The sequence below is a fragment of the Clinocottus analis genome, unplaced genomic scaffold, assembly GCF_023055335.1.
Source record: "Clinocottus analis isolate CAN_PGR_092001 unplaced genomic scaffold, fCliAna1.0.p SCAF_1, whole genome shotgun sequence".
Taxonomy (NCBI): domain Eukaryota; kingdom Metazoa; phylum Chordata; class Actinopteri; order Perciformes; family Cottidae; genus Clinocottus; species Clinocottus analis.
This window is the reverse complement of record NW_027175820.1, coordinates 13,019,678-13,032,128: the sequence shown is the minus strand read 5'-3', so window position 1 is coordinate 13,032,128 and position 12,451 is coordinate 13,019,678. Positions and strand designations below refer to the sequence as shown.

General features: G+C 39.8%; 1 protein-coding gene across 1 annotated transcript in view; it reads right to left on the bottom strand.

Moving 5' to 3' along the window:
• Positions 1-520: 520 nt before the first annotated feature.
• The window catches only part of prtga (protogenin homolog a (Gallus gallus)), a 28,944-nt gene continuing 17,013 nt past the window's right edge, over positions 521-12,451 (bottom strand). Inside the window, exons 11-19 of the mRNA XM_068576711.1 lie at positions 8,955-9,050; positions 8,653-8,839; positions 7,826-7,953; positions 7,533-7,703; positions 5,566-5,736; positions 5,314-5,437; positions 5,063-5,204; positions 4,659-4,772; positions 521-4,094 (exon numbers count right to left, since the gene is read on the bottom strand). Of these exons, the coding sequence (XP_068432812.1) occupies positions 3,717-4,094; positions 4,659-4,772; positions 5,063-5,204; positions 5,314-5,437; positions 5,566-5,736; positions 7,533-7,703; positions 7,826-7,953; positions 8,653-8,839; positions 8,955-9,050 (1,511 nt within the window). The 3' untranslated portion in view covers positions 521-3,716. The remainder of the gene's footprint in view (positions 4,095-4,658; positions 4,773-5,062; positions 5,205-5,313; positions 5,438-5,565; positions 5,737-7,532; positions 7,704-7,825; positions 7,954-8,652; positions 8,840-8,954; positions 9,051-12,451) is intronic.

Here is a 12,451-nt window from a genome sequence, read left to right as displayed (position 1 = left end):
TCATAAAAAGATACATTCAATTTTGCAAAGTGAGACCTGCTTTCTCACTGGAGGAGCAGCTGTGGGTTTCCCTGAGTTTGACTAAAAATGACCCACAGCGCCCCACCTCATAACGCAACAGTACTGCAAACAGGGAAAACACAATTCTGCGTTTTATCCCTTATTTTAAACGTTTGAACAGGAACATAATTCCAACATAACACCATTCATGAGATGAAAGACAACAGAATAAGACCTTGAGACTTGTTTGAGGATCGTGATATCAAACTTACAGACATTATTGACCCAAGTGAATTTCATCTGCACATTTAAAAGAAACATGAAAAAATAAAAACCAGAGGTAGAACTCATGTAATATGTATGAACTAAAAAGGCCCAATTCAGAACATGATGTATGACTTCAGCATCTGTGTGTGTGTATAGGTGTATAGGTGTGTGTGTGTGTGTGTATATACGTGTATAGGTGTATATGTATGTATGTATGTATTCGTGTGTGTGTGTGTGTGTGTGTGTGTATGTATGTGTGTGTGTGTGTGTGTGTGTGTGTGTGTGTGTGTGTGTGTGTGTGTGTGTGTGTGTGTGTAAAAGAGCTGGTTTCAGATTCTGGATTGAGCCTTTAGCTCTAACAATACACGATATATAAATACATTATGGATCCAGGTCAAATGGAACTTTATGTCCTTATTTTACTTTGCAACTAAAATCATTACTCCACTGTATAAAAAAAGCATCTTGAAAGACAACAGATTAAAAAAAAAAAAACTTGATTTAGTGGAAATAAATGATGATTAAGAAACAGCTTTCATCATACTTTCTTGTACTTTCAACAAAGTATACAGTAATACAATAAGTATGAGAAAACTCACAATGACCACATTTTACACAGAGAAAGGATTCTTTTTAACGGACCTCTGTCAGTATGCCAATATGCAACGGTGACCTTTAAAAACAATCTTTGTTTTACATTGTTTGCTTTTCAAAAGAAAGTTAAGATGATTGTGTCATTTTTCATGATTGAATCCTCCGCAGAATCCCCTGATTGAAAATACAGAAATGTGAAAACATTTGTGTGCCCACTGACTGCTGTACATTCTTTGTTATGATAATTGGAAAAATATGTGTGAGATCTTCAAATTATCTGTATAAAAAAAAGGCATGAAATGCAAATACATGTATTGAAGTAAAGTACGTTTCAAACAAGAAATATATGTATTTACATGTGAGAAAATCTTCCAAATACAAACTTACATTTTTTTTTGGTAAAATTATGTATGAAAATCAGTGGGCGCTCATTTACACACGACTGCACTGTTGCAACACAGACATTACTCAATATAATATATACTGTATTTTATCATTTTCTCCTACAATTTACAGACATCTGTTTGCAGCAGTTTTCGAGGCACTCTGCGACAGAATCATTTGATTTGTGTGCATAAAATTGATACTTAATCGTCACTCCATCATCATTAGGTGTCTGTAAATCCTGCAGGCACTTCTTCAGAGTTTTAACCCGCTACACTTCACTCTCTTTGTCACGGGTCAAGGCCACTAATGTGCAAGGCTTCATTTGAGGAGCTCAACTGATCTCAAAGGCCGCGTTTCATCTTTGGTCTAACGTGTAATAAAATTATTTCACATTTCTCCGTAACCTTCTGCAAGAGATTAGTTGAGAGACTAAAATAAACTCAGGTAGCAAACATCTCTTTGGTTAATAGCGTCACAGTCACCGCTGCATATTGGCAGATAATACAAAACTACTTGGCAGACAAGTGCTAATCTTTATCTACTCTACAACAAAACAAAAAACTACTTGGAACAAAGGTAACTACAATGCATACTCAGAACTATATTATCTTCTAACAAAAATATAGTTTTATGGTGTTCATTCAATTCTTCACTTTCCTCTTTGATTAAACACTTCCATTGCTTTTACTAGAGTCATGCTTCTCGTTTTGGATCCTCACGTGGAGCTTTTCCCTCAGAAAGATTAGGCTTTGGTTTCCACATCTGAGGGATGCTTTTCCACGTTAAGGCCAATTATAAAGCTTTTCTGTACCGACACACCGCTGCAAGCACTTCTGGTAGGAATCTTTACACAAATAAAAAGGAGAAAGTCAATAAACAAAAGAGTCTGTTGTAAAAAAAAAAACAGACGTTATAGGACCTGAGGAGAAACTACAGATGGGGTTTTCATCTGTGTGGAGGGCGGCACAACAACAGATACATTCATTCTATTAGGCAATTACACTCTACAATGGTTTATACTGAGAAGATACCCTGTTAAGCATGTAACACTACATGACTTTTCAAATGTATTAAACTTTGTTCCCTGAGTTTAGGAAAACAATAAAACAATAACATAAATTCAGAATTGAGGTAGTATAACATAGGAATAGAAAGGGCAGCTGCACACTGACATACAAAACAAAAGCAGAAATTCCTTATCTTTTCACACCATTACTCAATAATGGACACAATTTTCAAAAAAACACTATTAATACTGGCTCAGTACCTCAGCAACATCTGAGAAGATAAATAACAAACTGTATGTTTCCACCCTTCAGGCCACACAACAGGTGCAGCGAGAGGAGAGAGCTGCAGCGCCCTTACCATCCAGTAAAATCAGGACAAAGTAAGAGAAAATGACAAAAATAGATAATAAATCAGAAGAAAAGTCATCAGGAAGTATAACATGTAATGAAACTGAGGCTGCCCATCACAAAACGTAGGTATAAGTAGTTATTAAATATACAGTGGGAGTTTACCCGGAGGTAAATCGAGGTAGATAACCAGCGAAAAGCACTTACACTTTCCTTTCGCTCCAGTGATAAACTTTCTTAAATAATGTCAGAAATGTCACTCTTTTTAACATTTTTGACAGTCTTTTTAAACATTCATGTTGGGTGAGATTTTTTTTTTAAACGTACAGACACAAATAAAGAAAAAATAAGACATTCATTGAATGAAAAAGAAATGAGTAAAAGAAATCAAATGACCCCTCCCTGCAAATATTTTATACTGTAAAAGGCATTTGTCGGCTTTCTGTTCATTGTGTGTTGGATCAGGATAAAGGTTGAAAAAGGTCCCTCTCCTTGTTTCTTTACAGCTCTCTCTCACACGTACATTCAGGCCTGTGGTACACTTACAACGGAAATTAACTGCAGGGGGTTTACGTGGATACATTTAAATTGTTGTTTGTGGCAGCTCCATAATTAAAGGATTTGTTAGAAGTTTTGGGAATCACGCTAGAGTAAAGTAGACAGAAGTCAGATGAAAACATTGAAACCACTCCAGTAAACTGGTATCAATCCTCTCATGCAGGTCTCACCAGAAGATGAATGATTGAGTGAAAAAAATAAAATAAGAAGCTGCAATGAGGAGACAGACATTTCTCTGATCTGCTCAGCTGCTCTTCTACTTCAGTGTTGGACTTTTTTATGCAAGTGTACCACTGCCTTCACATCGTCACATACATATACACACACACACACACACACACACACACACACACACACACAAACACACAAACACACACACACACACACCAATACTCTTACAGTCTCACACACACTCAGTCTCTCTCACACACACACACACACACACACACACACACACACACACATAGGTCTCTCTCTCTCTCTCTCTCTCTCTCTCTCTCTCTTTCTCACACACACACACACACAGTCTCACACACTTGGAGAGGAAGTACAGACTCAGAACTGCTGGCGACAGCGGTCGTTCTCGACAGACTCCATTAACTTCAGGTCAGCGGGACTTTCCTCCAGCAGCTCGTCGTGGTCCTCAGGGGGTGTGCTGCAGTCCGAGCCTCCGCTTTCCTCCGCCGTCAGAGACGGAGTGCGGCTACTGGTTCCAGACGAAAGGTTGGTCATCTCTGTCTCGTCGTGAGAGTAACGACCCGAATCACCGGTTGCGTGGCTGCCCTCACTGCTGGAGGAGCCCTCAAAGTCGCCGTTGGGACGCCAGAGCGCGGCCTGCAGTGTAGTGGGCTGGTCTGGAGACATCGAAAGCTCCTCTTCATAGGTCAACACTGTGGTGTCAAGCCGGTGGGAGGCGGAGCTGTGTCTCATGTTCTACAACACACAGAACATGTCTCTCCAGTTAGTATGAGTGTTTATTTGTTGTTGTGTAGTTGCAGATAGCTGCAACCTATATTGACATCACGAGCAAGCCTGCTGGACATCATCTTATTCTGCCTTCACATGTCATCCAAATTATACATAAAACCCTTAGCAGACTTTTTTGCAGTTCCTGAAAAATTTATTTTTATAGAATATCCTAAACGGATGTGTTTCCTTTCCTCTTCATGTGGTTGCTCTAGTAACCTTTGGCAGATTAAATACATAACAACATCTATACCTTCTTTACATCCTTCAAGGTTCTTACTTACACTGCATTCAAAATTACAAAATTATAAAAAGAGAATTGCCTTTGAATATCAAAGCTTAAGTTATAATGCCTTATTTGCAGAGTACCTCCAACAAGGACCACCAATAAAATAGGTCTGCTTAGGTTAAGGCTGAGGTTTGGGTCTACTCTTTTTACATAACCTGGTTTATATGCAGCTTGGAGCTCCATCAAGGACAAAAGAGTCCCTTGTAATCTACAAACACTGGTAAGAAATTATTGTTTCTTACCTGCAATGCGTTGCAGTCCTTCTTTGCATTACTGCTGAAGGAAAACCATTTCTCTTTCTTCTCAGTGCTGGGCTGAACAGGTCCGAGATAATTTATGATGAGATTTGTTCCACCCTACAAGTGCAAATATAAATATATATTTGAAAATTAATTTAACTATTAAAATGTATGAACCAGGACTATATTGCAATAAATAAATATGATTGGAAGTAATACACTTGAAGCACATTTGATGTAGTTCTGAGACACCAATAAGTATTTCTGTTGCAAATACAATTTGGTTGCCAAAAAAGTGAAAAATATTTGACAAATTTCCCAAAAACATTCAGACCAGAAAAAACACATTCCACAATTATTTCAGGATTTTGGTGAGCGTGTAACATGCTGTACTAAGTGTCAAGTACCTTGGCGTCAATGAAATGGTTTTGGCTCAGACTTGGGACGCTCACATCAGCATGTTCAGCTTGTCCATCAGAGCCCACATGTCCTGCAGCCAAGACAGATGTGTCCCCTCCTTCTGTGCATGTTTTAACCGCTGAAAATTTCCTGGAGGGAAACAAACATGATGTCACAACAGACAGAGACTACTCAAGGAAATGTGGCTTTTGCTGTTAGAAGCAGCAGCCGTTTCAAAGCATTCAGACATACTAAGTACCTATTTTTCCCTCTGCAGACGATGATGAAAGCGCAGATGATGATGCAGATGAGAGCGATGCAGACTCCAACAGTGATCCCTGTCATTGACTTTTGGTCGAGGTGGTAGAAGCCACCAGAAAAGCCTGTGAACGATGAAGCAACATTGGCAACATTGAATATAGGCAGTCGGAAAAAGCTTGTGCCTGTGAAAGAAAAACCTCAGTTGTAAGTTATAAAGGCATTCTGTCAGGATAACGTTGATATTACTGACCTGTAGAGTGGGTGGAGCCTCGAACATCATGACCGAATGATAAATCAGCTTGGACTGTCAACTCTAGTGTTTGAGAAAACGGCCCATCACCCATCTTGTTAGATGCAGAAACTTTCACAAAGTAAATCTGGCCAGGCTTCAGGTTCTCCAGCAGTGACATGGTGATGGTTCCTGTTAGTGACATTTAACTCTGGTGTTTAACTGCACACTGCACATTGTGAAAGAAAATACAGAAAGTGAATACGTTTTGGGTTTCCCAAAATCTTGAACTATTCCTTAAATGTTGAAATATAAATTTAAGCATGCAACATGAGTTAATCTTAAATAAACACACATAAAGGTTGTACTGTTACCCCAATATACTACTGTAAAGATACATGTAAACTTCTGACTTCATCAGTCAGCTGACCTTTGAAGCGCAGGACTTTGTAATGCAGTAAAAAGACAAACATAAAAACAATCCTCACAGATAAAAGACTGAAAGATGCTATATGAGAGAAGAGCAGGAGGTCAGGGGATCAGGGCTAAACACATTCCCGTATCCAGCACCACCCAGTCTACACACCAGCAGGGTCCCATCAGAGGCAGAAGAGAGGTGGGTGTTCAGTTTGAGGGGATGGGGGGCTGGGCTGAGCTGGAGGAGCTTTGTGAACGGCTTCACTTTTGACCCCTTCACCAGGGGGTATAGTGTGTCTTTTTGTGTTTCCTGAGGTCATGTGCCCTAAAAAACAGCTCTGCTGCCTCAGAAACCAGATCGAGCGACAGCTTTATAATGCCTGTGAGTGGAATGGCTGCTTTACAAAGATTTCTCACTTTATTTTTGTCAATCATTAACATAAATGTCTTTCAATATATTTTACATATCATAATTACTGCACCATGAGCATAATTCAGAAAATACATTATGATTATCCCTGGAATTCCAATTAACCAATATAAACACTTGTAACTCTTACATATTGTCTTAATCATTCAGTATATTTGTTTTCTTCTGCCTTAATCATATAGAACAATATAACAACAACATCTTCTATAAACAGATAACTCCCACTTGCAGTTTGTATCTCCCTGAATCTGTTCATTAAAAAGTAACTTCATGTCTGACAAACTTCCCACATGTTCCATCCGAAGTGCAAATTAAAAAACTAAAATGGCTCCCAGTTATAATGTGGCAAACAATGTGTTTTTCTTGAGACAACTTCATAGAAAAATTAATCTCGCTTGAAAGAGCTCATTTAGACCTGCGGACAAAATGTCTGCTGTAGAATACACAATGAAATGCATTTTAAAACTTAGTTACATAGTTATGGACAGTTATGACTTAAATAAACTGTTTTAAGATCAACGGGAAACAGTTACACAACCGATGATGTCTGTATATTAATTATATTAATGAGTTTGACCATGATGAAAACGAATCAAATACGTGATCTGACACGGATGACACTTTACAGCAGCGCAGAAAACATACAAACACCTGTGTAGAGCCTTCTTTTTGCTTCTTCACATTGATAATATGTGTTAGAAGCTGCATTTATCTGCATACTTTAGATGTAATACTTGATCAAATGCAAACAAACTGATTGACAATCAGAAAGAGAGAATAAATGCCTAAAACACTGCTGCACTTGTATTTGCAAAAAGTGTATCACTAGTAAAAGATATAGTCTGTTTCTATAAATAGAAGTGGTTCAAAATAGTCTTTGTGTGAAAAAGGTCAATAAGAAAGTAAATCAAAGTCTTTGTTGTAGTGGCATTAAACCTCCAAACGGGGCTTTTATCAGTAAAACAAAAGCACTGAGCTCAACCTGTCATGGCACCATTCAGGGATCACAATGAACTGAGACAAGGAGGTGAATTAAATGAGTTACTGATTTCTAATTGAGTATGTGTGTTGGACAGGAGGACCTCTTTGTGGTTCCCCCTGCATACCTGCACAACCTCATTCTCTGCACACTTCTCCTTACCTTCTTTATGTAGCACTTGCCATTCCCCGGCTACCCAGGCGTTTCTGGAGGCATACAGGATGGTGTAATGTGTCACAGATACATTGGGTTCATCTGGGGGTTTCCATGAAACCAGCGCAGTGTCTTCTTCAATCAGAGTCACTTTCACATTGGAGGGGGGCAGAGTGGGAGCTGTGTGGGTGCAGGTACAAAGAGCATGGTCAAATGAAATGACATTGTAGCAGCAATCACACACTCCTACACACCAGATATATAATTATTATGATTTAAATGTTTGATAATTTTGCACTCACCAACAGGGAAAGTGCTCTGATAGACCACTGGGCTCCAGGGGCTGGATAGCTGGTCAATGTGAAGGCGAATGGCAAATTCATACTTGGTGTTAGGCTGCAGATCTCGCACAAGAAGGTTCTGCTCACTCCTGTAGAAGAAAGACATTACAGAGGCTTTTTATGGGTGAATTTATTCAAAACATACTACATTTCCTTTTGTCAAAATGAGGATCTATAATCCAAATCAGTTCAATGTGACTTGCTGAGGTTTTGATATATTTGTGTATATCACTCTAAATGAATTACTCTAAAATATACAATCAATGGCAATTGCGTGCCAAAGAATACACAATACAGACAATAACTTTAAAAGCTATGTGTCTTTCATGATATAATTATATGAATTCACATGTGTAGTGTTTGTAAACTGGTCCCTTAATAGAAGGTCTTGCCCAGTAGATGGCGATGTGGAGCCGTGTTGAAAATGGTGGAAAAGAAACAACTGAGAGTTTCTGGGAGACCAGTCAACTTTCCTCAACAAGTGATAAGAAAGTATTTTTATATTTTTGTGTCTGTAAAGTGTTGTAAAGAAACCGTTCTGGTGATTTGATTCAGATGAGGCTGTGATATGTCAATAATATGGTGTTAAGATGAGCGCTGCAATCATCACACAGGAAGATACAAAAACACACACGTTTTACACCAAGTTTCACGTTCCATAAAACTCTCATTTCCAAGCAAGAAAGCGTCATATAGAACTTCCAACAAGCTGCATTCATCAATTATTAGTTTTTTAAAAATATTAAAGCTGCCTAAAATGAACACTTGTAAGATGAATAAAGTCTTACGTCAGCAGGTAAAGCACCAGCGAGGCGTTCTGCAGGCCTACTGGGTTGCAGCGAACAGTGTAGTTGACCGCATGGCTGGAGGTGAAGGCTGGCCGACCCCAGCGCAGAAACACTGCGGTCGAACTGTTCGTCTTGGTGTACACATTATGTGGAGGAGGTGGAGGGGGCACGAGGCGATCCCTGACAGCTAAGGGATACATTAAAAGTTGATGTTATTCAATGTTCAAGCACAAGCGGCACCATCATGCTTCAGAGTCAGACACACTTAAAAAATGGCTTGACAAGTATATTGTGCGACTTACAGACACATCCAGGAGTGCTGATAGTCTGGTCAGCCTGGTAACCATCTCCCACAAGATTATAAGCCAGAAGTTTAATATGGTACTTCTTCCTTGGGTCTACATTAAGAAAAAGAAAGAGAACAACATGTCAAAAATAAATCACATCATAGAAATGTGAAACACACATCTCATCAGTCTACTAGCAGTCTCAGATCTGGACTTTGGTCAACATAAGTGGAGATTTATTCTCACCAACACTCAACCGTTCACCATGGACTATAACCACCAAGACAGATGACAATGTGATTACTGCAGCTAACAGGAAGCAGGAGTGATACATGAAAGATACTTGGACCGTGTGGGTGTGGGGTCAGTGAGGTTCTCTGGTTTGAGTGGTTTGGGAACTAGAGGTGAGGCAGTGCGACAGATGCTCAGTGCCTTACGTCCTTTGGTCAGTTTCTGCAGGACTCAGGGCAGCAGAACAGAAGAGCTCCACTATCCATCACCCTGCTACCTCAAGTCTTTTGAGAAAATAAGTACGCCCTTTCTACGGCCCCAGTCAGGCCTGCTGGTCATTGGTCAGTGGACACTCCTATTCAGGTCCAGAATCTGGGGGTCAAATCGACGGACACAATCCACTGGGAAGGACATCGCAGACGGTCAACAGCAGTCGCGGGCCTCTGTGACCCTGAAGACCCTGCGCTGAACAAAAGCCATCTGACCAAATGTTCCTTTTACCCATAAAAGAATAATGATCAGGGTTTTAATTTGAATGTTGCATACAATTCTGATATTCACACTGATCTTTATTCAACCTTTTTAATTAACGTAACTGAAATGCTTGGTTACACTTTGGTGGAAATAGGAAAATCCCTTTTGCAATACCATGTATGCATTAATTGATAAACAGCTCAAATTAGATTTTATTCTGAGATCTAGGAACTTTTAAATAACAATAGGTAAGAGTGGGACCACTTGCCATTCTCGTCATTGTTTTAATGCAAATTATGTATGTTTGTTTATCAGAAATTCACCTTACTATAAGTGCTACCTTTGAGGCAATAGATGCTGCTCGAGAACAATACACTTGTTGATTACGGAAGCACTGAAAGAAATGTATAGATCAAAGATGAACATTTCTATTTTATTTAAATTGACTAAAGAATCTTGACTCTGTTACTATTATTACAGGCCTGTCTATCCGGCAGAAAGCCCACATCTACTGGTGTATGAGGCGTTTAGGGTCTCCTAAGAGGAGGCAGACCACAGGAGATGAATTTGTGTGCATGGCGCTTAGAGAAGTTTAGAAGGGGTGGAGTCTCGCTTCTTGCACACCCATACAGCCCTCAGGAGTTTCACTGGAGCCAGACCAGGGCCAGCAGGTCAGGCCGAGATTAAACTCTGAAAGACTCTGAGGTCACGGTTTCGAAATATGAGATGAGCCTTATTATTTCTGCTCAGAGATTCTCCCTGCCGAAAGCATGGAGAATGTATATAGCTATTTGCAATGACAATTAAGAACAAAAAAAGAAACATATAATATATGTATCATACTGATCACCGATATGAACGGCATTATGATTTTTTCTTGTTGCAAGAGAAGAATAAAACCAGAAAACCTGTATTTTTCTACAATGTCCACCAATGTCCCGCCAGGACAAATTCCTAGTATGTGAAAGCATACATGGCATTAAATGGTTCTGATTCTGATTGTTATCCAAAGTTTTCTGCCCAGTTTGTTATGCCTTAGTGTCGGCCTCCAAAGAGGAGCAGGCACATAGTTTGCACCTCTACCCATCCCCACAATACAATGGGCCCGTCGTAATTATGCAAGAGAGTAGCTCTGCGAGGGGGGAAGCTGTGACATCTGGGCCACGACCTTTGACATGGAATCCGGGCAAGCTAAATCCTGCAAAAGGAGGGGTGATAGGCCTCTCTCTGAGCGGTGGAGGGTCAAGCAGAGGAAGTGAGTGGAAAAACAGGGAAAAATCAAGAGTTAAAAGAAAATGCCATTTAACAGGTGATAACACAGAGTCCTGATCAGAGAAAACCAGGAGGAAAAGTTAGTTGTTCCCTCACAATGGATCTGACACCTGAAGCTCTGACCGTAAAACATTGTATGACGGGACCAACCCAGTGCATACTCTCTCTACCCCAGATAACAAATAGTTATTATTCATGAATGCTTTATGCTTTTCGATACTGCAACCAAGGTTCATACCACAGATTCTCAGAGCGAAAGTTGTGTGAATGATATTCAGATTACAGTGACATGAAACACAGGAAATCAGCAATCTTCAAATTTCAAAATCTTTGGCATTTTTGCCTGAGTAAAATACTTAAATGACTAATTCATTATCAACCTTTATTCTAATTAATTTTCAATTCATGAACTGTTTCAGTAGGACCTGATATAGTAGTAAATGCAGAACTAGATTTAATTGCTAGAGTTTCCATTCCTTTAGCGATGACAATTTCCTGTCCTTCCCACTGAGATAAATCTCACATGTCCTTACTGCCATAAATTATTCTGTTTGTATTAAAGGACATATTTGAGCCATTTGTGGTCACCCTTTTTTACAGCCAAAATGCAGATCCTGTTGGCCTGTGAGCTTTTTGTTCTGCCCTGCGAAAGGCCCCCCAGGCCGCGGCAAGCCAGGCCCGAACAGGGGCCATAAATGTCAACTCCTGCATGAACTCTCACACCAGCATCTATCATCTATCTCTCTCTCTCCTCCCCCTCTCTCTTTTGCCCTTACCCATGCAAATGAACACAGATGCACACTGACATACACACTTAGCATAATCTTTGAAGGTTGTAGTTGAAATCTAGTTTTTACAGGAAGCATGCTTTGCCTTGTGAAACAAACAGAGTGGACAAGATGTAAGATGGCCTGCAGCTATGACATAAATCTACATTTGTGGACACAGCGCAGCCTGGTGCCAACAGGTATGAGAAGTATTTAAGCCTCGACTACCTACATGTTCATCTCATGAGCCAGAGAATACACACGCGAGGAGAGGTCACAACACCGTGTCATTTATACCCAACTGGAGCCTCTCAAACACATTCCTGTCTCGGGGTGTGCTTTCAATCATCTGGATTGGTCATAAGTGATAATTTACCATCAAGCTCCAAGCATGTCCTTCTGCAGACCTACAAAGAGCTAAATCGGCAGCATCCAGTTTTGCTACAACTGGCAGTTCAGGAATCAATGTTATTGGCAAAAAAAGGGATGGGTTCTGTTGGATTAAAGGAATTCCCATTTACTGTACGAGCAGATTTAATTTGCGAAGGAATAACCTGCTGAGAAAATTCCAGTCAGCATTTGATGGTCGCAAGGACACAAAATGTTGACTCTTAGGATACATCCCCACTCCTACATTTCCATTTTAAAATGCATATCTTTTGCTACATTAAACTGAACGTCCACACTAGTCGTTTAGAAACTCTACCGAAGCGGGGTGAATTTCAATCATTTTGAAGTCAATTTAATGCGTGTATGTGTGAGAGAGAA